This window comes from Leptonychotes weddellii, chromosome 6, assembly GCF_054177405.1.
Source record: "Leptonychotes weddellii isolate Sample4059 chromosome 6, ASM5417740v2, whole genome shotgun sequence".
NCBI classification, from domain to species: Eukaryota; Metazoa; Chordata; class Mammalia; order Carnivora; family Phocidae; genus Leptonychotes; species Leptonychotes weddellii.
This window is the reverse complement of record NC_138374.1, coordinates 29,699,535-29,725,272: the sequence shown is the minus strand read 5'-3', so window position 1 is coordinate 29,725,272 and position 25,738 is coordinate 29,699,535. Positions and strand designations below refer to the sequence as shown.

General features: G+C 39.4%; 2 protein-coding genes across 2 annotated transcripts in view; both read left to right on the top strand.

The window, feature by feature from the left end:
• The window catches only part of HELLS (helicase, lymphoid specific), a 37,828-nt gene extending 27,528 nt beyond the window's left edge, over positions 1 to 10,300 (top strand). Inside the window, exons 18-22 of the mRNA XM_006735578.3 lie at positions 1,165 to 1,281; positions 1,561 to 1,720; positions 4,075 to 4,171; positions 4,252 to 4,328; positions 9,741 to 10,300. Coding sequence (XP_006735641.1) covers positions 1,165 to 1,281; positions 1,561 to 1,720; positions 4,075 to 4,171; positions 4,252 to 4,328; positions 9,741 to 9,835 — 546 coding nt within the window. The 3' untranslated portion in view covers positions 9,836 to 10,300. The remainder of the gene's footprint in view (positions 1 to 1,164; positions 1,282 to 1,560; positions 1,721 to 4,074; positions 4,172 to 4,251; positions 4,329 to 9,740) is intronic.
• A 10,911-nt stretch (positions 10,301 to 21,211) lies between these two features.
• LOC102741683 (cytochrome P450 2C41) overlaps positions 21,212 to 25,738 on the top strand; it is a 19,179-nt gene continuing 14,652 nt past the window's right edge. Inside the window, exons 1-4 of the mRNA XM_081823076.1 lie at positions 21,212 to 21,737; positions 23,620 to 23,782; positions 23,954 to 24,273; positions 24,395 to 24,491. Coding sequence (XP_081679202.1) covers positions 21,570 to 21,737; positions 23,620 to 23,782; positions 23,954 to 24,273; positions 24,395 to 24,491 — 748 coding nt within the window. The 5' untranslated portion in view covers positions 21,212 to 21,569. The remainder of the gene's footprint in view (positions 21,738 to 23,619; positions 23,783 to 23,953; positions 24,274 to 24,394; positions 24,492 to 25,738) is intronic.

Genomic DNA, 25,738 nt, shown 5'->3' with positions numbered 1-25,738 from the left:
ACAGGCTTCCCGCCGAGCAGGGAGCCTGCTGTGGGGCTCGATCCCAGGACCCTGGGACCATGACCTGAGCCAAAGGCAGATGCTTAACAACTGAGCCATCCAGGCGCTCCCAAAAATATCCTTTTTTTTTTTTTTTTTAAGATTCTATTTATTTGAGAAAGAGAGAGCACAAGCAGGGGGAGCAGCAGAGGGGTGGGAAAGAAGCAGGCTCCTGCAGAGCAGGGAGCCTGATGCAGGACTCCATCCCAGGACTCTGGGATCATGACCTGAGCTGAAGGCAGACACTTAACTGACTGACCCACCCAGGTGCCCCAACAAAAATATCCTTAATAAAAGAGGGGCTTGGAAAACAAATGAAGTTAACATAAGCAGATGTTTTATATGTTAACATAATTGCTTTCTAGACCTAAATGATTGATTCGGTCTCCTGTGGATACACCTTTTAATTGCTATAATTAAAAACAATTTCCCTCCTCAGTTCTTTTGGCTAAAGTTAGTTGTCTTTATTTCTAATGCTCATAGCTATGATTTATTACAGTGAAAGGATACAGATGAAAATCAGCAAAAAGAAAAGTCACATAGGGTGAAGTCTAGGTGAAACTAGGTGTATATTTTCAGTGGGGTCACACAGAGAGCACTTAATTCTCTCAGTGGCAATTTGTAACTGTACATGTGAAGTAAGCCAGGGAAGCTCATCTGAGTCTTGCTGTCCATAGTTTTCTTTGAGGGTTAGTCACATAGGCATGATGTATCTGTGTGACTGGCCTGAGCTACCCCGGTCTCAAGCCCCTCTGAAGACCAGGTTTACTGTCTTAACCTGGGCAGTACGTAATGCTGAACAATTTTTATTTCGTGGGAGGGGAGACTTTGATAACTTTCTCTTTTCAGCAAATTGGTCTTTTTCAACTTTCATGACTTCTGAGGTTTTCAGTATTTATTTACTCCACATTGAAAGTCCTGTAGATACTGAAGAATTCATATCTAGTTTCAAGAATGCTGACTTATTATATCCCTTGGCATTGCCGTCCCCACTCCTTTGTTATAAACACGTGGTTATAAGATGGTTGGTCCGCATGCAACATCACATCCACATTCTAGGCAGTAACAGTTGCTTTCTTAATTCCTTGAGTTTACCTTTTTTTTTTTTTTTTTTTTTGCTTTTAGATGCACAGCTTCAACACAGATCCAGATGTGTTTATCTTCTTAGTAAGTACACGAGCTGGTGGCCTGGGCATTAATTTGACTGCAGCAGATACAGTTATCATTTATGATAGTGATTGGGTAAGTTGGAAATTTAGCAATATGCTGTTATATTTCCACTCTGAATTTTTGATTTTTCATTGTATGCTTTGCAGTTTTATTTATCTATTTAGAAAAGGTATTATCAAGTGCCCTGTGTGTAAAATCTTGAACATGTTGTATCATTGAAACCATTCTAGATAGCTAAAATGAGTTAAGAGACTTTAAAAGATTCTGATTGGATCATGCATTTAACTTCAGTAGGAGTTTAAATAACCTTAACGTTAAACTGTTAAATGTTATTTTTCTTTTCACTTTAAGAATCCCCAGTCTGATCTTCAGGCCCAGGATAGATGTCATAGAATTGGTCAGACAAAGCCAGTTGTTGTATATCGTCTTGTAACAGCAAATACTATCGATCAGAAAATTGTGGAAAGAGCAGCTGCTAAAAGAAAACTGGAAAAGTTGATCATCCACAAAAGTAAATAATACTTTTTAGTACTTTTCTTTTTTCATTTGTCATTTACTGTGAGATTTCATACTGTTGTTTTCTTATAAAAGAAATTGGTACAACTTACCTGGTGTAGGATTTAAATAGGCAGTGGGGAGGGGCGCCTAAGTGGGTCAGTCAGGTGAGTGTCCAATTCTAGATCTCAGCTCAGGTCTTGATCTCAGGGTCGTGAAGTCAAGCCCCATGTTGGGCTACATGTTGGGCATGAAGTCTACTTAAAAAAATAGGCAGTGGGGAATTTGCTGTTGTAAAGACCTAAACTAGAGGTTGGTGTGACAACAAAGGAAAAACATTACTGTCTAGATGAGGAGCAGAGGGGCAAAGAAAACTCCAGGACACTTTCAAAGTATCATATCCTCAACTCTGTCATGGGGATTTGGCAGGATGTTAATGCTTATTCTTGATAAGAGATTGCCTGCCAAAAGGCTTTAAGAAAACCTCAAGCCGCTTCTTACTAGTCCAGTATATTAAGTATTAGAATAGTAAAGATAATGTTGAAGTAGCGCTACTAAAAAAAAATCTGTTTAGTTAAACTCATTATTTCAAAAAATATTTGGCTCTACAGAACGTCCTTTTCGTCTTTTCAAACCTCGTATTTTTTAAATACAGTGTGTTTTTTTTAAGGGAGGGAGAGAGGGTTGTGGGGTCAAAGGGAGAGGGAGAGAGAACAGGCTCCACACCCAGCATGGAGCCCAGTGTGGGGCTCAATCTCACGACCTTGGAATCATGACCTGAGCTGAAATCAAGAGTGGGATGCTTAACCAGCTGAGCCACCTAAGCGCAAATACAGTGTTTTTTAAACTGGAAGAGATTCTGAGAGGTAGGGGAAGTAAAGTAAGTGAGACATTGGTGTTTTATATTTTGTTCCCTAAGATTCTTCGGAGAAGTTCTACTTCTGTTTGTTCAAAATAAAATTCTATTTGGTAAATTGGCTTTGTGGCTACCTTAACAAAAGTTGAAAACATCTGTAAGCTTTGAAGCCTAGAGAAAGGGGAATATGATAATGTTGAAAATCACTATCGATTTGCTTTTTTTTTTTTTTTTAAGATTTTATTTATTTATTTGACAGAGAAAGAGCGAGAGAGGGAACACAAGCAGGGGCAGGGGGAGAGGGAGAAGCAGGCTTCCTGCTGAGCAGGGAGCCTGATGGTGGGACTCGATCCCGGGACCTTGGGATCATGACCTGAGCTGAAGGCAGATGCTTAACGACTGAGCCACCCAGGCGCCCCAGCTATCAATTTGTTTTATGCTACTTTTCTGCCTGCTCTCTACTTGAAAATACTTTCTCCAGTGTATCTGATTTTGAGGGAAATACAGGTTAGGTTTTAGAAATCTGTAATTTGCCTTGATTGAACGTTCAGACTGTAGTTGGAATTTACACTGGAGGAAAAAGGAACTTTCTTTTTCTTTTCTTTTTTTTTTAATTATATAAAAAGAACTTTTCTAATAAGATTTTGTGCAAATTAAAAAATTTTCACCTGTTCTGCTTTAGGAATTTGAATGATGAAATATATTTTCTTTGTTGAATATAATTTAAATTCAGTAAAATGTATGTCTAGTTTTGTTTTCCCAAGTCTGTTTTCAGTATTTTGAAAAATTAATATCAAAGAACAATTTGAAAGGAATTTTTAAAATACTGACAGAGTGTTTTATTGAGGGAATATACATATAGTAAAATACCCAGATCTTAAATGTACAGATTGATGAATTTTGACAAATGTATACACTCCTGTAACTATCCTCCGGATCAAGGTAACAAACCTGTCCTTCATCCAAAAGCATTTCCTTGTGCACCAGTCATTTTCCATGTTCCCTTGTCCCTCAGTAGAAGGCACCACTGTTCCAGTTTCTGACACAGACTCCTTTTTCCTTTAACTTCATATATGGATTCATTTGTATATATGTAGCTACTTTTGTTCAGCATAATATTTTGAGATTCGTTTATGTTTGTGTTTTAGAAGTTAATAGTTTTATGTATCTATTCTTTAGTTGGTTGGGGACATTTAAATTGTTTTCCAGATTTTGGTTTTTATGAATAAGCTGCTCTTGTTCAAGTGTTTGTGGACGTATGCCTTTGTTTGTTCTTGGTCTTTCCCTGGGTGTATGTTTAACTCTAGGAAACTGCTAACCTTTTCCCCAGGTGGACATACCATTTTATACTTCTACCAATGAAGTAGGAGAGTTGTGGTTGCTTTTCTTCCTTATCAACACTTGACTTTGCCTGTTCTTTTTAACGTAAGCCATTCTGATTGGTTTGTAATGTAGTATATTTTGGTTTTAAAAGTAATTGTCAGTGTTTTGAATTTCTTGAAAATTTTTTCTAGATCACTTCAAAGGTGGTCAGTCTGGATTAAATCAATCTAAGAACTTCTTAGACCCTAAGGAATTAATGGAATTATTAAAATCTAGAGATTATGAAAGGTAAGGCTTTTTAATTTTAGAAGAATGTAATTCACAGTTTTGATTTCTCATATGGACTTGAATATTTTGTTTTCTTATAGGGAAGTAAAAGGATCAAGAGAGAAGGTCATTAGTGATAAAGATCTGGAGTTGTTGTTAGATCGAAGTGACCTTATTGGCAAGTATCCTGCTTTTACTTCCTTTAACAGAAACTGAAACAGACTTGTAAAAAGAGAGAATAGTAATACTTATGTATCCCTATATGTAATTCATTCAGCTACTAGTCCACAACATTTAACCAATCTTTTTTCATTGTGATTCTCTTGTCAGAATCTTAAAATCATGAGCTTTTACCCATCTTTTACTCAGGCATCTTTTACTGAGAAGAACGTATCTTTAAACATAGTCACTATGTCATTACATTATTACATTTAAGAAAATTGGCACTAAAACTTTCTAGCTAGACCATATCGAGATTTCTCCAGTGGTCTCAAATCTTTACAGTTAGAATCAGGTTCCAAATTTCATTGTTGGCTTTGTCTCTTTTCTTCTGTAACACCCTCCTCACTTTGTTTTTCCAAGTCATTGACAAAAACTGGATTATTTGCCCTATGCAATGACCTACATTCTGGAATTGGCTGATTATTATTATTTTTTACCCCTTTTGTGTTGTCCTTTGATTTGTTCCTCATTCTACTTATTTTCTGAAAAGTGTAAATAGCTATGTACATAGCTGTACAGGCTTAGTTAGATCCAGGTTCCATTTCTTAGAAATACTTTGTCATTCTATTTTTGAGAAAAGCACTTGTTAGCATTTAATGAGGCTCCTTCCATGTGGCTTCAAGCTACCAGGACACAGCTCCCACCTTCCAGCCCCCCCACCCAACACACCATTAATCTTCTCAGCTGTTCTGTTAAAGAATTTGGCCTTCTCTGATGGCAGGCTGCTTTGGGAGCATTACTTTCCCAGAATCTTGTAGTCTGATTGCATTTCATCAACGATATGATCAGCTCCAATCTTGTTTTTGGCAGCATTTACCAGTGTCTGCTTACTAACCAAGGTCCACAGTTTATCAAGGTTGGCAGATGTGCGAAACCTCTGATTCCTCTTTCAGCGGTAATGCGCCATACCAACTTTCCCAAAGTAATCTGGGTAGATGGTTGTTGAAGTTGATCACCTTGGTTCCTGGGTGCGTCTGGTGTTTGCCAGTGTGGCCATGGTTCACGTGATCCTGACATTTCCATGTCTTCCTTAGTCGGGATGGTATGTCAGCAGCCAAGACGAAAGAGCTGTTGTCAGAGTTTAAATCCTACCAGGCAGCACATATATCTGAGTTTATTTTTAGTGAGCTAAGATTGGTCAGCTGATTCAGGCTGATCTTAGAAAGTTTTCTGTCCTTCTATTTGACTTGATGGTTTTAGTATCCATTGATGATGATTGTTTAGAACCATTATTTCCTTAAGGATTGCAAAATGGTGATTTTCTTGTCTTGTTATTCCTTTATTAGCTAGAATTAGTTTATTAAGAACTTTTCCATATCATTTCTTTGGTTATTCTGTACAGGATACTGTCTGTACAGCTGAAGCAGGATAAATTGCTCAGTCTTTATTTTTTTTTTTAAGATTTTATTTATTCATTTGACAAAGAGCGATACAGCGAGAGAGGGAACACAAGCAGGGGGAGTGGGAGAGGGAGAAGCAGGCTTCCCACTGAGCAGGGAGCCCGATGCGGGGCTTGATCCCAGGACCCAGGGATCATGACCCGAGCTGAAGGCAGACGCTTAACGACTGAGCCACCCAGGCGCCCCTATTTATTAGTCTTTAGAATAATGAATGGATGTCTACAATGGCAACCATAAATTATCTTGAAAACAAATATAATATTTAAAATTCATCATTTCCTAGTTATATTATTAACGTACTATTAGTATCTATGCTCTTGATTGTGTGTATTGTATCTGTATAGTGGAAATACTGTATAATGCTGTACTGCTGCACATCTTTTCCCAACCCTACTTCAATACTGTTATGTTGGTACCTTGGTATTGATGGTAGGGATATTTAATACCATGGAGATAGGGAAAAACTACAAATCAGGGCCTTTTGGTGGGGCAGGGCATCAGGGGAGTCAGTCGTTAAACATTAATGAGCACATCACTTGATTTAATTTCCTGATGTCTTTAATTTCGTTTCAAATACCTCTTTTTAAAATTGTGCTCTTTGTCTTCTTTTCATTGAGTTGAGAGAAGTCTTTGTATATTTGAGATATAAGTCCTTTATCTGATACATGTTCTGCAAATATTTTCTCATAGTTTGTGGCTTAGTTTGCATGTTCTTTTTTCTTTTTTTTCTTTTTTAACTATACGCCCAGTGTGGGGCTCGAATTCATGACCCTGAGATCAAAAGTCACATACTCTACCTTCTGAGCCAGCCAGACACCCCCTGTCTTGCACTTTTGTTAATTAGTGTCTTTTGAAGGTCAGAAATTTTTAATTTTGATGAAGTCCAGTTTATCTTTTTTTGTTACCACTCATGATTTTGGTGTCATGTCTGAGTAATCTTTGCCTAATGAAGGTTATGGTGTTCTCTTTGAAGGATTACAGTTTTAGTTCTTGCATTTGAGTTAATTTTTCTGTAGAGTATGAGGTAAAGGTCTAAATTCTTTTGTGCATATTGTTACGGTGTTGTCCCAGCACCATTTGTTGAAAAGATTATTCTTTCCCTATTGAATTGCCTTGGCAATGTTAATTGAAAGTCAATTGATCATAAATGTAATAGTTTATTTCTGTACTCTCAATTCTGGCCCCTTTATCTATTTGTCAATCCTGTGTCACTTTCACACTGTCTTGATTATTAACAGTTTTGTGGTCAGTTTTGAAATTGTGACGAGCTAATCCAATTCTGTTCTTTCTCAAAATAAGTTTTAGCTATTCTGGGTTCTTTTTTTTTTTTTTTTTAAGATTTTACTTACTTTTTTGACAGAGAGAGCACAAGCAGAGGAAGAAGCAGGCTCCCCCACAGAGCAGGGAGCCCAATGCGGGGCTCAATCCCAGGACCCTGGGATCATGACCTGAGCTGAAGGCAGACGTCCAACCGACTGAGCAACCCAGGCGCCCATATTCTGGGTTATTTGCATGTTTATTTTAGTTTTCAAATAGTTCACGAAAATGAGAAAGATAAAGCCCTATGGCCAAATCTTAAATATATTATTAAATAAAAATCAGTTATATAGGGGTGCCCAGCTGGTTCAGTCTGGAGTGTGCAGCTCTTGATCTTGGGGTTGTAGGTTCAAGCCACACATTAGGTGTAGAGATTACTTAAAAAAATAAAAATCTTAAAATAAAAAAAATCAGTTGTATAGAAGGTATGCAAGGATAATGTAATATCTGAAAATATTTGCATTAACTGAATAAAGGAGAACTAGGTACGGAAAACCCACTTGAGATAACGTCATAATCACCTCATATTTCTTTAACTAGACATGGAAAAGAATGTTGTTAATCTGGTAAAATGCATCCATCCAGTAAATTACTAAAATCAAGAGCATTCAAGGATAACAGGTCTCACTCCCACTGTATAGTACACAACATTGCACAATTTACAAGGAAGTCCTAACACTGTAAAATAATAAAAGTAGGTTTAGGGGAGTAGTACTTAGTTTTAGTATAATTTTTGCAGGTGATATAATCATCTCCACAGAAAGTTAAGGGAATTTAGAAGTTTTTAGAATAGAATTAAAGAAGGTTGTTATTAATTAATAGTATGCGTATCAGCAATAATTATTTTGAAAATAAGATGCTTCCAATAGCTACAAAACTAAAATGCCTAGGATTTAATGTAACACTTTCTTTAAGGCCATTATGGGCAAAATTATGAAACATAGGACTGAATAAATGTACATATTTAACTGTATTCATGGATGTCATGTGTAATATGTACATGTTAAAATATAAGTTCTTGCCCAACTTAACCTATATTTCTTATATTACTTTCTTCTTTTTAAGATTTTATTTATTCATTTGACAGAGAGACAGCAAGAGAGGGAACACAAGCGGGGAGTGGGAGGGGAGAAGCAGGCTTCCCTCTGAGCAGGGAGCCGGATGTGGGGCTCGATCCCAGGACCCTGGGATCATGACCCCAGCCAAAGGTAGACACTGAGCTACCCAGGCGCCCCTCTTATATGACTTTCTAATTAAAACCCCAATATGACTCTTTAAAGAACTATGACAGGCAGTTTTAAAAATTTATATGGAAGAGTAAAGGGCCAAGAGCCAAGACAGTTTTCAAGAACAACAGAATAGGGGCGCCTGGGTGGCTCAGTCGTTACGCGTCTGCCTTTGGCTCAGGTCATGATCTCAGGGTCCTGGGATCGAGCCCCGCGTTGGGCTCCCTGCTCGGTGGGGGGCCTGCTTCTCCCTCTCCCACTCCCCCTGCTTGTGTTCCCTCTCTCGCTGTGTCTCTCTCTGTCAAATAAATAAAATCTTTAAAAAAAAAAAAAAAAAAAAGAACAACAGAATATTCCATACCATGTATTAAGACGCAATTTAAAGGTCACAATAATCAAGGCTAGAATTAGCATATGATAAGATAAATAAACCAGTGGTTTGGCAAATTCAGAAAGCCAACCAAACTTACGGGGAAAATCAGTAAATGACAGAAATGGCAATTCAAACTAGAGAGGGGGAATTCTTGTTATTCAAATACATGATGCTGGGACATTTCTAATCAACAGCTGGGAGACCTCATATCATACTCCGTAACAAATTCTAGATAGATTAATTGGTCAAAACCTAAATATTAAAAGCAAAACTTTTTAAACATAGGAATATATATGTATGATTTTTAGAACAGCAAAAGAATTCTTAAGGTACAAAATTAAATGAATAGATCGATAGATTTTATTACATTAAAGACTTGTATAAAAATAGATGATACCATGAACAGAGATTAGAGACAAACCACAGAAATATGTGCAACACATAACAGAAAGTGTTTATTACATACACATAACCAAAAAGTCAGCAAGAAAAATGGACAACTTGAGCAGGCAGTTACCAGTAAAGAAGTGGCCAGTTAACAAAGATGCTTCAACATCCAAAGAAATTGGAGTAATGCCATTCAAAACCAGTAGAGATTTCATTCCATAGCTATCATTGACAAAAATGTAAAAGACCACATATTAGCGGTGAGGGGTGTGTATGAAGATAAATTTTCATGGTATCTTGCTTCCCAGTTTTTAAACTAACCATGATTGGGCTTTTTATTTTTTTTAACATCTCAGAATGTAATTTCACATTGGTGTGCTATACCTGTGTATCTTAAATTCAGCAGAAGTGATTTTGATTAGCAAACTGATATTTGTCTCTTTCTTAGAGGCCAGTTTTCATTGTCATAAGAGGAGTATAATTTACTTTCTCACTTTTGCTATGTTGAATATTGATTAAGGAATAAAGTGTCCCACATTTCTGTAGGTTTTTAAGCTTTGGACAGATGACTCTATAACAACATATTGGACATCTCCTTTAAGATTCCTTTTTATGTTTGTATAATTTTTTAAAAATAAATATTTGTTTATATATTTTTCTCTTAGATCAAATGAATGCCTCAGGACCGATTAAAGAGAAGATGGGGATTTTCAAGATACTAGAAAATTCAGAGGATTCCGGTCCTGAATGTGTGTTTTAAAGTGGAGCTAAAGACTGTCTTTTAAAAGTTCTTGTTTACGTCTAGTGATTTACCTGTATTGGTTTTAAAATTCAGATTATCCACTTTTTTGATCCTATCCGTTTACATAATGAAACTTGTACCATTGCATAATTAATATATGATAATTTTCTGAGCCTTATAAGAACAAAGAAGTATTCATAGTAAGTTTAGATCTTCCGTTAATTTTTCAGGCTCGGTAATATTTTTGGGTACAGGCTGATGTGTACTTAACCACTGCCAGATTTATACAGTCTTCCTGTGGAAGTTTAATGTCTTTTTCCCCCCTTTTAGCAGTACAGTTCATGGGTTTGGGGTACTTCAGTTATGGAGTAGGCTTTGATGGGGGAAAGATTAGGATTATGCTTTCTCTTGTTTAAATAAGAAATTGTTTGATTTTAAGGTCTATTTCTATAAAATAGTTTACCAAATAAATGTTTGTTATAAGATGTTCTCATCAAATTATTTTTTCAGAAAAATAATGGCTCAGGTGAAATAATAACGAAAGTCTTGACTGGCATTGTGATTCAACATTATGTTGACTTGATTTTATTTGTTAGTACTCTACACATATATAAAGATTTCAACTGGACAGTGGGTAATTCAGAGCAGACTTTGAAAACTGTAGGGTCTTGACAAAAGACCAGAAATTGGAAGTGGTAGGATATCATGCAAAACAAGGGTAGAACAAGAAAGAAGAGACCTTGAAAATGTATAGTAGGAGGGGTAAATAGTACTGAGAGAGGAAAATAGGATGTAGGAATGTAAGATAAAATTCAGGGGCGCCTGGGTGGCTCAGTAGTTAAGCATCTGCCTTCGGCTCAGGTCATGATCCCAGGGTCTTGGCATCGAGCCCCACATCGGGCTCTCTGCTCAGTAGGAAGCCTGATTCTCCCTCTCCCACTCCCCCTGCTTGTGTTCCCTCTCTCTCGCTGTGTCTCTCTCTGTCAAATGAAGCAATAAAAACTTTTTAAAAATAAAATAAAATTCATAGTATATGATAGAGGAACATAAAGGGCAAAATAGGAATAATTTGGGCCCTGTATATGTATCAGACTGTGAGGAAGAGAGTTCCTTTTTTTTTTTTTTTTTTTTTTAAAGATTTTATTTATTTATTTGAGAGAGAATGAGATAGAGCGAGCATGAGACAGGGGAGGGTCAGAGCTCGGAGAAGCAGACTCCCTGCTGAGCAGGGAGCTCAATGCAGGACTCAGTCCCAGGACTCCAGGATCATGACCTGAGCCGAAGGCAGTCACTCAACCAACTGAGCCACCCAGGCGCCCCTGGGAAGAGAGTTCCTGAACACTCCCTGAACCATTTCTGTAGGTTGTTTGTCTCTTGGGAAAATGTTATATTCAATGCAGATCAGATTATCTCTGCCATAGGGTAATTGAGCTAGAATTCAGAAGGAAAACCATTTTGAGAGAATATTCAGTCTGATGAAAATACAGAGAGGTGTGTTTTTTCTTTTTTTTTTAAAGATTTTTTTTTTCTTTTTATTTATTTATTTGAGAGAGAGAATGAGATAGAGCATGAGAGGGGGGAGGGTCAGAGGGAGAAGCAGACTCCCTGCTGAGCAGAGAACCCGATGCGGGACTCGATCCCGGGACTCCAGGATCATGACCTGAGCCGAAGGCAGTCGCCTAACCAACTGAGCCACCCAGGCGTCCCGAGGTGTGTTTTTTCTTAAGTGGAAATGTTCACCAGCCAGTCGTGCTGACCAAACATCCCTATAACTTGGTTGCTTAGTAGTCCTACTAAGTTTCCCTAGTCTGTTCTATTATGTTCTCCAGTGACTATATCATGGTTTTACATCTGTAGTAACTCCTCCCTCTCACCTTGCTCCCTGTTGGCACTGAGAAAATAGAAAAGAACTTGAAAAAGTTGCCAGGATGGCATCTATAAACCTCCCAGCATTTGTGCCCATGTAGCCTCCTTTCCTGTTACTATGGATATATTGTCCTAGTTAGAGCCAGCTAGAGCCAACAGAAGTACCCCGTTTCTTTCTCTTGTGGAAAACTCCTTGGAAAGTTGTCTGTATTCACTTTTTTTGTTGTTGTTCTCTTCCATTGTTTTCTGAACCTGTTCCAGTCATCCCTCTCTTTCCATTGGAACATTTTTTTTTTTTTCAAGATTTTTATTTATTTTTTGACAGAGACAGCGAGAGAGGGAACACAAGCAGAGAGAGTCGGACAGGGAGAAGCAGGCTTCCCTGCCGAGCAAGGAACCTGATGTGGGGCTCGATCCCAGGACCCTGGGATCATGACCTGAGCCGAAGGCAGACACTTAATGACTGAGCCACCCAGGTGCCCCTCCACTAAGCAATTTCTTGAGTTTGCTAGTTTCTAGCAAACACATCGCCTGGTTTTCCTTCCTACTTCTCTGGTTCTTAGTCCTCTTAGCTATTTCTTATGTCTTTGACCCCTAGACATTAGAATGTCCCAAGCAAGGCTTGGGGCTCCCTTGATGGTCTTACCTCCTTGCCTTATATAGATGACTCAAAGTTATATCTCTAGCCAGAATCTTTCTCCTGAATTCCCATCCGGCTACTTGACATTCTTACTTGGTTGCCTGATGAGTCACTCAAACTTCCCAAATGTGAGCTTAAGAACTCGTGCTCCAGCCTGTTGAGACTGTTAGAACCCATGAATTTAATTTTCAGCTTCCAAAACTTGTGGTGCCATCTCTTCTCTTCTGGGAGTTTAATACCTCTCTCATCCTTTTATGTTCTTTTAGTTCTAGATTTTAGTAAGGGGCAGAAGGGAACAAATATTCTAATTCTGTGATACTGAAGCGAATACTCCCTGCTTCTGTTTTTATATAAAAGAGTATTCTCAACACAGTACTTGAATTCCTTCAGTTGGACAAATTTGTCATGAAAAAGACTTTATTAGCTTTTTTTGTTCATTGAGTCTTCCATATCAATAGACAGTTCCTAATGTGTTGAGAGTGTAGTGAAAGTGGTACACGAACATTTCTTAAAGATTGATGTATTTATGGGGTGCCTGGGTGGCTCAGTTGGTTGGGACTCCCTTCAGCTCAGGTCATGATCCTGGAGTCCCAGGATTGAGTCCCGCATCGGGCTCCCTGCTCAGCAGGGAGTCTGCTTCTCCCTCTGACCCTCCCCCCTCTCATGTGCTGTCTCTCTCTCTCTCTCATTCTCTCAAATAAATCAATAAAATCTTTTTAAAAAAATTATTTATTTATTTTGGAGAGAAAGAGACCAGTGGGGAGGGGCAGAGGGGAAGGGGGAGAGAATCCCAAGCAGACTCCTTGCTGATCCCAGCGCCCGAGGTGGGGCTCAGTCTCATAATCCTGAGATTGTGACCTAAGCAGAAGCCAAGAGTCAGATGCTTAATGGACTGTGCCAACCAGGCTCCCTGGAACTTGAACATTTCTAAGCAAATGTGTTTGATGGCATCTTTTACTAATGTCTTAGCAGTTATATATGATTTTTTAGTCTTAGTGGTTTGAAGTAATACTTTATGAGAAGACTGTTTCAATTTGAGCTTCTTTTTAAATTAATGGTAGTTAAGTTTTTATGATCCTATTTGCTGTATTAGCTAGTACATCTCCACAAATTACATACTATATTTTTTACTTCACCATCAATTATGGTTACCAAATTAAGCCAAGGAATCATAGTTAAGGATAAAAATTTATTAAATCTCTTTTGCTCTTTAGTTTTTTGGAATCACTTATTGTCATGACTTGATTTACTACCATTACCATTACATTCAGAGAAGATGTAACTTAACCAAAATCTAGTGAAGTTTGGAGCACCTGGGTGGCACAGTCGGTTAAGCGTCCAACTCTTGGTTTCAGGTCAGGTCATGACGCTGGGGTCCTGGGATCGAGCCCCATGTTGGCTCCCTGCTCAGCAAGGAGTCTGCTTTTCCCTCTCCCTCTGCACCCCCACTCATGTTCTTTCTCTCTAAAATAAATGAATAAAATCTTTAAAATATTTTTTTTTAAAAACTCGAATTCCTGAGCTATGTCTGCGAGTCTGTTATGAGAAACACAGTCCTAAAGCGTAAATTGTCCATAATTTTTCCTAATCTCCCTTTCACAAATCTGTGCCCTACCCAGATCAATCAACAGATTGACCCCCCAAGTCACACTTATGAGTCTTCTGTTTGTTTATTCCTGAGTCTTGTTACTTCATATCCATCACTGGCTTGGTTAAATATCACCATTTGAAGAGAGGTCTCTTAGGGGTCTGTGGGGGGGTGGGGGATTACGTGAGCTTCTCCACTTCACTAGAGTATTTAAGAACATTTATAAAGTATGCCTGCCTCTCTTCATGCTCAGTACTCTGCCACCACCTACCCAACTAAGGTGGTCAGATTCAGGTTTCATTCCTTTTTTAGCTTTAATAAGTTCTTTAATGAAATGTAAAAGTAGCATAGTCACTAAGGGACAGAGATCAGGTAGACTGCATATGTCTTATTTTGACAAAAGGAAGACCATAAAATTGTCAATGCGTTGAAGGAAAAAAATTCCAACCTAAAATTTAAAGTTGTTTTTTTAAGATTTTTATTTATTTTTTTGACCAAGAGATAGCACAAGTAGGCAGAGGCAGGCAGAGGGAGAGGGAGAAGCAGGCTCCCCGCTGAGCTGGGAGCCCGATGCAGGGCTCGATCCCAGGACTCTGGGATCACGACCTGAGCCGAAGGCAGCCACTTAACCCACTGAGCCACCCAGGCGCCCCCAACCTAAAATTTATATCCATCATTGGCCATCCCTGGAGATTCACACATAACATTCAGCTGATTCAGTAGGCGGTTAAAACTCCTATAGATAAAGAATAGAGGAGGGCACCTGGGTGGCTCAGTTAAGCATGGTTCTCTTGCTCTCAGTTCCGGTCATCTCAGGGTTCTGAGTTCAAGCCCCACGCTGGGCATGGAGCCTCCTTAAAAAGAATAGAGGAGTGATGTAATTTTAAATGTCGCACAGATGTTATTAGCAGGTGACCTTATAACAATTAAAATTAACCATTTTGGACTACAAACGATTCTCAACCTTTAAAAAAGTTACTGTAATATAAATCATTTCCTGTAGTCCCATTTCAGGATAATTACAAAGTGTGAACTAAATTATAGAACAATTGCTTGGAAATTTTGTAACTCCTAAATCTTTGGATCAAAGAAGGCAGCCAAGACAGTATTGCACAATAATTTTAAAATACAAACAATGGATGTACTCACTGGGTAGAATAGAGCTAACATTCACTGCAGAAATAATGTGCCATCTAATACTTAAGAGCATTTATGACAAGCGTGTGAAAATGAACAATAATATAACTTCAAAAGTTAGAAATCGAAAAGGAAAACAGTTAAATTTTGGCATAAAATATCTTAGGGCTCTGAAAATCTGAATTTTTGATAGAAAAATGTAAGAACTCCTAGGGTTATTTTTCTTCTCTGGATGCCCAGTGAATTCTTTGAGCTCTGCAGAAAGTTCCCCTGCGTAGTTTAAAATCCTGGTGGAAAAGGACACATTCCTGGGAGGTTCAGGGGTCATGTGGACCAAACAAACTCATTTTCTGAGAAGGACACTCTAGTTTTGGCCAGAGGAGGGACTTGGTGTTCTCTGAACCTGTGAACTTGCCCTGCTGGGGCGCTTGGATGGGTCAGATCTGGTAACACTAGCCTGGGAGGCTGGTGCTCCTGTCACTTCAACCCTTGGTCCACAGAGATCACATCAATGTTCTGTTTGCCTGTCTTTTCCAAAGTGGGTGTAACTTACATTCTCCCCAGCAGAGTATGAGCGTTCTAATTTCTTTTAGGATTTTTAAAATTTTAATTATTTGACAGCACAAGCAGGGGGAGCAGGAGAGAGAGAAGCAGGCTCCCAGCTTGAACAAGGAGCCCAGTGCCATGTGGGGCTTGATCTCACGGTGCTGAGACCATGACCTGAGCAGAAACCAAGAGTTGGACACTCAACCAAGGAGCCACCCAGGAGCCCCTCTAAAGCACATTTTTAAAAAAGATTTTATTTATGAGAGAGAACACAAGCCAGGGGAAGGATAAAAGGGAGAAACAGACTCTCCTCTGAGCAGGGAACCCAACGTGGGAATGGATCCCAGGACCCCAGGATCGTGACCTGAGCTGAAGGCAGACACTTAACCAACTGAGCCACCCTGATACCCCTAAACATTTTTTATTAAGAACCAGGACTCTGGAGAAATGGCAGATTGGAGAGTAGGGCAGGAGAAGTAGGAGATGAGACTGGAATATATTACTACAGTTAGAAAATTAAGAAATTGCTCAAAGATTGATGGAATTATGTGAAAAGAGCAAAGAATCCCATCATTAGACAATTTGAAAAACAATAATGATATAATGGATTGTAACCTGTGAAAGTAATTGAATGCCTGATTCCATAGTAAATAAATACCATTGAAAACTTGAATAGTTATTTAGTTTCAAAGAGTCTACCCTCAAAATATTTAATTACAAATGCTGTTAAGGGGCACCTGGGTGGCTCAGTCAAGCGTCTGCCTTCAGCTCAGGTCATGATCTTGAGGTCCTGGGATCGAGCCCTACATGGGGCTTCCTGCTCAGCAGGGAGTCTGCTTCTCCCTCTCCCTCTGTCCCTTCTCCCCTGCTTGGGCGCTCTCAAATACATAAAATCTTTTTTAAAAATAAAAATAAATATATATAGGGGCGCCTGGGTGGCTCAGTTGGTTGGGCGGCTGCCTTCGGCTCAGGTCATGATCCTGGAGTCCCTGGATCGAGTCCCGCATTGGGCTCCCTGCTCGGCGGGGAGTCTGCTTCTCCCTCTGACCCTCCCCCCTCTCATGTGCTCTCTCTTTCATTCTCTCTCAAATAAAATCTTTAAAAAAAAAAAAATATATATATATATATATATATATATATATATATAATTTTATGGTGGAAGAGACTGCCAGGCACTCTTAAGTAATCAAAGTGAACACCCATAATGGGCAGATTGAAATTGTCATCTACTAGGATGCAATGAGAAGAAAAAGCATTCTGTGATATTCCTGTCAAAGATGCATAACCTCGGGGCGCCTGGCTGGCTCAGTTGGTGGAGCGTGGGACTCGATCTCAGGGTTGTAGCCTCAAGTTGAGGGTAGAGATTACTTGAAATCTTTGAGGGGTGGGGGAAGATATATATAACCTGAATCTAATCATGAGGAAATACCAGACCCAAATTGAGATTTTACAAATACCCAGCGTATATCTTCAAGAGTGGCAGGGTCATGGAAGTCAAGGGAAGGCTGAGGAACTATTCCAGACTGAAATAGATTAAGGAGACATGACAACTTCTTGCAACATGTGATAATAGGTTCTGAACTGAATATAAAGGATGTCATGGGGACTTTTGGTGAAACATTAATAGAATGAGGATTGTGTGGTCCTAATGCATTAACTTTAGTTTCCTGCTTTTGAAAGTTATATTATGGTTATAGGGGAGAATTGCATTATTTTTAGGAAATACCAAAATATTTTGGTTTTGGAACTTAAGGTCAGCGATTTACTCTCAAATGTTCAAAATAAGGAAATTCTTTGTACAGACTTTGGACTTTTATGTACACTTAGGATTATTAAAAGTAAAATATATGAATATATATCTATGAAGCCAGCAATGGGCTCATATCTAAACTACAAACCCTTCACAAAGAAGAATTGATATTGTCAATGGACATCTGAAAAAGCGCTCAGTATCATGAAGTGTAATGGAAACGTGAATTAAAACTACAGTGAGCTGGGGCGCCTGGGTGGCTCAGTTGGTTAAGCGACTGCCTTCGGCTCAGGTCATGATCCTGGAGTCCCGGGATCAAGTCCCACATCGGGCTCCCTGCTCGGCAGGGAGCCTGCTTCTCCCTCTGACCCTCCCCCCTCTCATGTGCTCTCTGTCTCTCTCATTCTCTCTGTCTCAAATAAATAAATAAAATCTTTAAAAAAAAAAAAAAAAAGAAAAACTACAGTGAGCTGGGCCCCTGTGTGGCTCAGTCGTTGAGTGTCTGCCTTCGGCCCAGGTCATGGTCCCGGGGTCCTGGGATTGAGTCCCACATCGGGCGCCCAGCTCAGAGGGAAGCCTGCTTCTCCTTCTCCCACTCCCCCTGCTTATGTCCCCTCTCTCACTGTGTCTCTCTCTGTCGAATAAATGAATAAAATCTTTAAAAGAAAAAAACAAAACTACAGTGAGCTATTACATATCTGTCAGAATGGTTAAAATGAAAAACTGAATATACTTAGTGTTGACAAGAATGTAGAGTAACTGGCAACTCATAGTAAAGCTTTTCAACCATTTGGATAATTATTTGGCAGTATTTACTATAAGAAAACACCTGCATCTCCAGCAATTATACTTATATATACTGAACAGAAAACCAATACATTGGGATACAAAAAAGCCATCTATAGGAAATTAATAATACTATTCATAATAGTCTCAAACTAGAGTCAACCCACATGTCCATCACAATATGATGGAAAAAAATAGTGGAATAGTTATAAAATAAGACACTATAAGAAAACGTGCTATTTGCAACAATATGAAGTGAAAATACTAAATGTATAATTTAGTTTATATAAAGTTCACAAACAGGCAACACTAACATTTGATGTGATACTGGATACATTTAGTGAGGAGGAAGATTCTCAGTAGGAGGCATAATGGGGTTTCTGCGGTCCTGGCAAAATTTTTCTTGGCCTGTGTGTTGGTTTCACAGTATATGTTCAGATGATAACTCACTGAGCAGGACTTTTAGGACTTTAGGTATATTATGCTTCAATGAAAGGTTTCTTTAACCGAGGTCTGTAGTACTCTCACTGTGGAAGGCCACATGCTGATACCCCGCTGACCACCCATTTGGGCAGCGATGGGAAATCCCTTCACTGTGCAAGGTTACCGAACTGGGAATGGGAAAGCTGGATTCTAAGACAAGGTCTTGTACTTGATGAGTTGATGGCACTTCACCTCACCAAGTCACCAATTCCTCACTCCAAAAATTAATTTAGGGATTCCACTAGGGATTTCTGATGACTTCTATCTTGAATCATTTGTCACTCTTCCATTTTCTAAGGAGAAAGGGCCAGGCAGGAGCCTCAGAAAGAGGGAGGAACAGAGCAGGGACACCTGTCTCCCAAGTAATAAAAATGATTGCTATAAAGAGAGCCATGGAGGGGTGCCTGGCTGGCTCAGTCAGTAGAGCGTGCAACTCTTGATCTCAGGGTCATCAGTTCTAGCCCCATGTTGGGCTCACATGGAACCTACTTAAAAACAAACAAAACAACCCACGGAGTTCATTAGGTAGTGTGGCTCTTTTAGAACTAGAGCTATGAGCCAGGCAGCAAATTAATGCTTCTCTTTGTCCTTGGTAAATTACAAAGTTTCACCAAGACCTGGACTCAAGTTCTAAAGGTTACAGATCTTTTCTGACCCCATGCTTATAACTACCCTGTGCTGCCATTTTGAAAGTCACTGATGAAGGTAAGTCATAGAATGCTGAATCATACTCAGTAAGCATTCAATAAATGTGAAGAAACTTACTTGAACTGAATGTTTTTCTTGTAGGGAAGCATGCACCACTCAGGGCATGTGGCTTCTGAGCTCTACCACCTGCAGTCTGTGTGTCCTTGGAAAAAGGTGCTACAGCCCCGAGACCCAGCTGCCTCATCCTTAAAATGGGAATAATTTTATCTTAGGTAAGGTAACTTCGTGTATCAAAAGAAAGATGATAGGTGTGAAAATTCCATAAATTGTCAATATCCCTGTAATCATGAGGAATAAAACACTAACTGAGGTCTTGATAAAACTTAATTTTCTTTAGTAAAAGAGCTGAGACATAACTGTACTGATCAATTTAGAGAACATCCCTTTGTACAAGCATTACCATTAGTAATCTGATAAAGTATATTTATCATTCCAGTGATACCTAGATCCTCATGAACACTGAATGTCATCTGTTCATGTCTGCATGTGGTGGTGGTTCGTTAGGTCTTTTTTTTTTTTTTTAAGATTTTATTTTTAAGTAATTTCTACACCCTATGTGGGGCTCAAACTCACAACCCCGAGATCAAGAGTCACATGCTCCTCCCACTGAGCCAACCAGGTGTCCCAGTCCTGTGGGTCTATTTAATGAATTCCCTGCATCCCATTCTCCACTGAATCTACACCTTTTGTTTTAAAATCTTGCCTTCTTTGCTGTGCATACTTCATTCCATTATTTTTGACAGTGGCAGGCCAAAAAAAAAAAACCAACAGAAGAAGTTATGTCTGGAGGTCACTGCGAGGTGGGGGAAACCATATTTTCTCAAGTCTTGCCCCCTCAATTCTGAGATTGGCTCTTTTCTCTATTGAGCAAGTTTCACCTCTGCAGTGATGGAGAGGAAAGAATCCCTATCTTTTATTTTTTTCTTTTGAGAACCCATGGCTCTTTTATCCTTGGAATCAAATAAAGACTTCTACTTAGTGAAGCCTGTTATTTTGTGAACAGTCAGTGAGGTATACATACTGAGGAACTAATGTTTGGGGGTTCGATTTTGTTTTCCTATAATTGTGGTGTAAGCCATAGTGCATCATTATGGGCCTCAAAAGATCTAGGTTCAAATCCCATTTTTGTCACTTAAAAGCTGTGCAACACTGGATGGACCTCCTGTTGCCTCCAAATTTCCCTTTCTCCACTTGTAAAATCAATTTCATTTTCCTTGTGTTGGGGGGTGTGGGCACAAGGGCTTGATGGTAAATATATGTAAATTTTCTTAGCTAATTACTTGATACATATTTGGATGTTCAAGGGTTATGTTACCTAGTTTATATTTGATGTTAGTACAGTACACTAAAATATTTCAAAAGGCTTTCATTTTCTAGGACAAAATATACTGGTGTTTGATAAAGCATTAAAGGATAGGGACACCTGGGTGGCTCAGTCAGTTAAGCGGCTGCCTTCGGCCCAGGTCATGATCCCAGGGTCCTGGGATCGAGTCCCACATCGGGCCCCTTGCTCAGCAGGGAGCCTACTTCTCCCTCTCTCTCTCTGCTTGTGTTCTCTCTGTCAAATAAATTTATTTATTTATTTTTTAAAGATTTTATTTATTTATTTATTAGAGAGCGAGCGAGAGAGAAACAGCATGAGAGAGGAGAGGGTCAGAGGCAGAAGCAGGCTCCCCGCTGAGCCGGGAGCCCGATGTGGGACTCGATCCCAGGACCCTGGGATCATGACCTGAGCCGAAGGCAGTCGCTTAACCAACTGAGCCACCCAGGCGCCCTCTGTCAAATAAATTTTTTAAAAAATCTTTAAAAAAAAAAAAAGCATTAAAGGATAAACGTTTTTGTGTACAAGGATTTCCTCCCAAATCATAAATTCTCAACTGGTCATTACTCTGAGAATCCAGAATGTTTTGCAGTTTTTGTGATTAAGTAATTTACTTCACTGACTCTCAATTGGTACCACCTAGAGTGTTTAAAAAAACAAAAACCAAAAACATTACCAGTGCCTGGGCTCCACCCCAGACCCGTTAGACCAGAATCTCAGGGCATAGTGTTAGACAGAAGCAAAAGAAGAGTAAAGAACACCATATTTTTATCTTTATCAGTGGGCCAAAGTCCTTTCAAAAGAGAGATTAAAGTAAATCCAGCCGATTGATTACTTTATGAGTCAGAGGGACATGTTGAATTAGCAGGGAGTGTTATAAAAGCTTTAGATTTCAAGCTCACAGTTGTCCAAGAAGAGAATTCCTCCATGGATCCAGTTGTGGTTCTAGCGCTCTGTCTCTCCTTTTGGCTTCTCCTTTCACTTTGGAAACAGAGCTCTGGAAAGGGGAAGCTCCCACCTGGCCCCACTCCTCTCCCTTTCATTGGAAATATCCTCCAGGTAGATGTGAAGGACATCAGCAAATCCTTAAGCAATGTAAGTATGCTTTATGATTCTCTAGCAGTTTGCAAAGGGTATGTAGGTTAACCTCTACTTTTATTTATTTATTTATTTTTTAAGATTTTTATTTTTTATTTTATTTTGACAGAAAGAGACCCAGCAAGAGAGGGAGCACAAGCAGGGGGAGTGGGAGAGGGAGAAGCAGGCTCTCCTCTGAGCAGGGAGCCCGATGCGGGGCTCGATCCCAGGACCCTGGGACCATGACCTGAGCCGAAGGCAGACGCTTAATGACTGAGCCACCCAGGCGCCCCAACCTCTACTTTTAAATAAAATATATTTATTAAAATTAATTATAATCTATTAAAAACATCAAGGTATGTCTGGAAAGCAAATACTCCTTGTGAATTATTGTCAAGAATACTAGAACAAGGGGCACCTGGCTGGCTCAGTCAATATAGCATGCGACTCTTGATCTCAGGGTCATGAGTTTGAGCCGCACGTTGGGCATAGAGATTACTTTAAAAAAAAAAAAAGAATAGTGGAATAAAATAATGTTTTCTATGAATAAAGAAACATTAAGGCTGTTCTGTGGTAGCATTAAAATAATAAAGTCCAGGGTGCCTGGGTGGCTCAGTTGGTTGAGTGTCTGATTCTTGGTTTTGGCTCAGGTCAAGATTTCAGGGTCATGGGATCAAGCCCCTCATTGGGCTCCATGCTCAGCATGGAGTCGGCTTGAGAATCTCTCCGTTCCCCTTCCCCACTCTCCACTCCCCATTCATGTGCTCACTCTCTCTCAAATAAAATCTTTAAATCTTAAAACAAATAATAATGAAGTGGCAAAAGCCAGGAATTCTGCTGCCTTTCTTTGTTTCACAGCCATTTGCTATGATTTCTGGCTGAAGGTAAATGGTAAGGGAGGTGTTTTGTGATTAGAGATTTCATTCGAGGAGTCATCTATTATGTAGTCTGTGTGTGTTGTTCAGAATAGCCATGAAAATTGAACTCTGAAGAAGCAAATTGTGCCTGATGTCAAGGAAATAACTAGGTTCAGAACTAACTTGAATGAATGCAAGAAATAAGAAATCATCAGGACCAACTGGATGGTAACAGAATCCTCGGATTCCACACAAAGCTGCTGTCTATACCCTGTGAATGCTGCAGGATAGAAGAAATTGTTCTTCCATGAGATGCTGCATGTCCTGGCACTGCCTTTGGTGTTCGTAATACCAGCAGATCTCAAAATGGAGGGGGCATTAGCACCATCTGGGGTGGGTTTTTTTAAAATATAGATTTCTAGTATCCATCATAAGGCTACTGAGTCAGAATCTCCAGGGGATGGGAGTACCTGGCTGGCTCAGTCAGTAGAGCTTGCGACTCTTGATCTTGGGGTTGTGAGTTCAAGCCCCACACTGGGTGTAGAGAATACTTAAAAATAAAATCCTTAAAAAAAAAAAAAAGTCTCCAGGGGATGAGCTTTACAGGTGATCCTGAAACAGCTGGGTACTGGTCCCAAGGTAGGCACTGGAGACTCAGAGAAAATAGGTTGGCTAAGTGGGGTTGAAATTTGGATGTTCTATTATTAGACACTGGAAATATACAGGAAATTCTTTGAACTTCAGTCTCTTTATCTGTACAACAGGGTAAATAAACCTAGCTCAAGGTGTTGATGTGTGATAATCAGTTGTAATAATCTGAGTACCAATTCCCCAGGCCATTGCCTGTCACAACAGAGGCCCTCTATATGTGTCAGCTGTAACAATCTTATTTATATATAAGATCGAGAAATATTTGAAGCCATGTTTGGCAGAATAAAAACATCGACAGTAGGATGATGTTATCAGGCTTAACATGCACACACACAAAAAATCATGCACAAAATATAAATTGCTAATATGTACATTTTCTTTGAATTTCTTAGCTCTCAAAAGCCTATGGCCCTGTATTCACTCTGTATCTTGGCACAAAGCCCACTGTTGTGCTGCATGGGTATGAAGCAGTGAAGGAAGCCCTGATTGATATGGGAGAAGAGTTTTCTGCAAGAGGAAGTTTCCCAATAGCTGAAAAACTTAATAAAGGACACGGTACGTGTACATGTACACACGTTCAACACTGGTTATGGGGTTGGGAAGGATGGAGAACTGGAATTTGAAGAGCAACTCAGCAGAACTCGGCCCATTTGCAAGGCTGCCAAGTATGAGCTTCCTCCTCCTTGCCTAGGACCTCCCTCCCAGTTTCTGTTTCCTCTCTGGTAGGACTCCTTTTCACCAGTGGAAAGAGATGGAAGGAGTTACGGCGCTTCTCCCTCATGACCCTGCGGAATTTGGGGATGGGGAAGAGTGACCTTGAGAGCCGAGTTCAAGAGGAAGCCTGCCACCTTGTAGAAGAATTGAGAAAAACCAATGGTGGGTTATTCTATAGCTCTGACCTTGGCAGGCTATTCTCGCGTCTACTGATGTCCTTGGAAACATTTCGGCCCTCATGTGGACAGAGGGTGTGCAGCAGAAAGAGCCAAGGGAGCTTTTGTGTGTCTATGCTTGTTATGTGTCCTTTCATGACTGTGCCTACAATGTGGGTATAAAAGGTCATTTAATCCTTTTCTGTCCCAAATTTGTTTATTTCCACGTCATTATGTCATGAAGGTACGTTTGGGGACCCATTTTTTTCAGAGTTAGAGAATGGTATTTTTCCCGTAGTGTAAATGTGGGTTACCTATTTCAGAACTTGTCACCAGGGAATACTTGTCAAGTGGACACAGTGGAAATGACTTCATCACACCCTTATGGAGCACCTGTAACCAGTGACATGTGCTTTTTACTTAGTTGGTCTGTATGTGTTCGGTCAACTTCATTGATCTTTGGAGGGTTTCTTCCAAGGCCCATGTCTATATTTCTGGCCAGTAATGATACTTTTTTGTGGTTATAATTGCTTAGGCATCTTTAGTGCTGCCCTCATCAATTGGGATTTCCCTTTCAACAACTATTTTTTTAGAATTTATTTAAATTCCAGTTAGTTAACACAGTTTTTTTTTTATTAGTTTCAAGTGTACAATATAATGATACATCACTCGGTGCTCATCACAAGTGCACTCCTTAATCCCTATCACCTACTTCACCCATCCACTCACCCACCTCACCTCTGGCAACCATCAGTTTGCTCTCTACAGTTAAGAGTCTGTTTCTTGGGTGCCTGGGTGGCTCAGTGGGTTAAGCCGTCCAACTCTTGGTTTCAGCTCTGGTCATGATCTCAGGGTTATGAGATCGAGCCCCACATCAGGCTCTGCACTCAGCACAGAGTCTGCTTAAGATTCTCTGCCGCTCCTTCTCCCTCTGCCCTTTCCCCACTCGAGTGTGTGCCCTCTCTCTCAAATAAATAAATACAAATCTTTAAAAAAAAAGTCTGTTTCTTGGCTTGTCTCTCTGTCTCTCTCTCGTTTTTTCCCTTTGCTCATTTGTTTTGTTTCTTAAATTCCACATATGAATGAAATCATATGATATTTGTCTTTCTCTGACTGACTTATTTTGCTTAGCATAATACTCTCTAGCTCCATCCATTGTCATTGCAAATGGCAAGATTTCATTCTTTTTATGACTGAGTAATATTTCGTTTTGTGTGTATACATACACACACATACACACCACGTCTTTATCTGTTCATCTGTTGATGAATACTTGGGCTGCTTCCATAATTTGGCTATTGTAAATAATGCTGCTGTAAACATCAGAGTGCATGTATCCCTTTGAATTAGTGTTTTTGTATTCTTTGGGTGAATACCTAGTAGTGCAAATGCTGAATCATAGGGTAGTTCTGTTTTTTTAGGAACCTCCATACTATTTTCCAGAGTGGCTGCACCAGTGTAAACAACTATTTTAAAATGATCAGTTTGAGTTTTTTGATGTTGCTCCCTATTTACTCTAATACTGTTCAATATATGTTAAGAAATATATGCTATAGCATAATCCTGAGACTTACACAAATACCAGGTTATAAAATGATTTATTTAACTAGATTTCAGCTATCATTAAGAACTGTTTACCCTG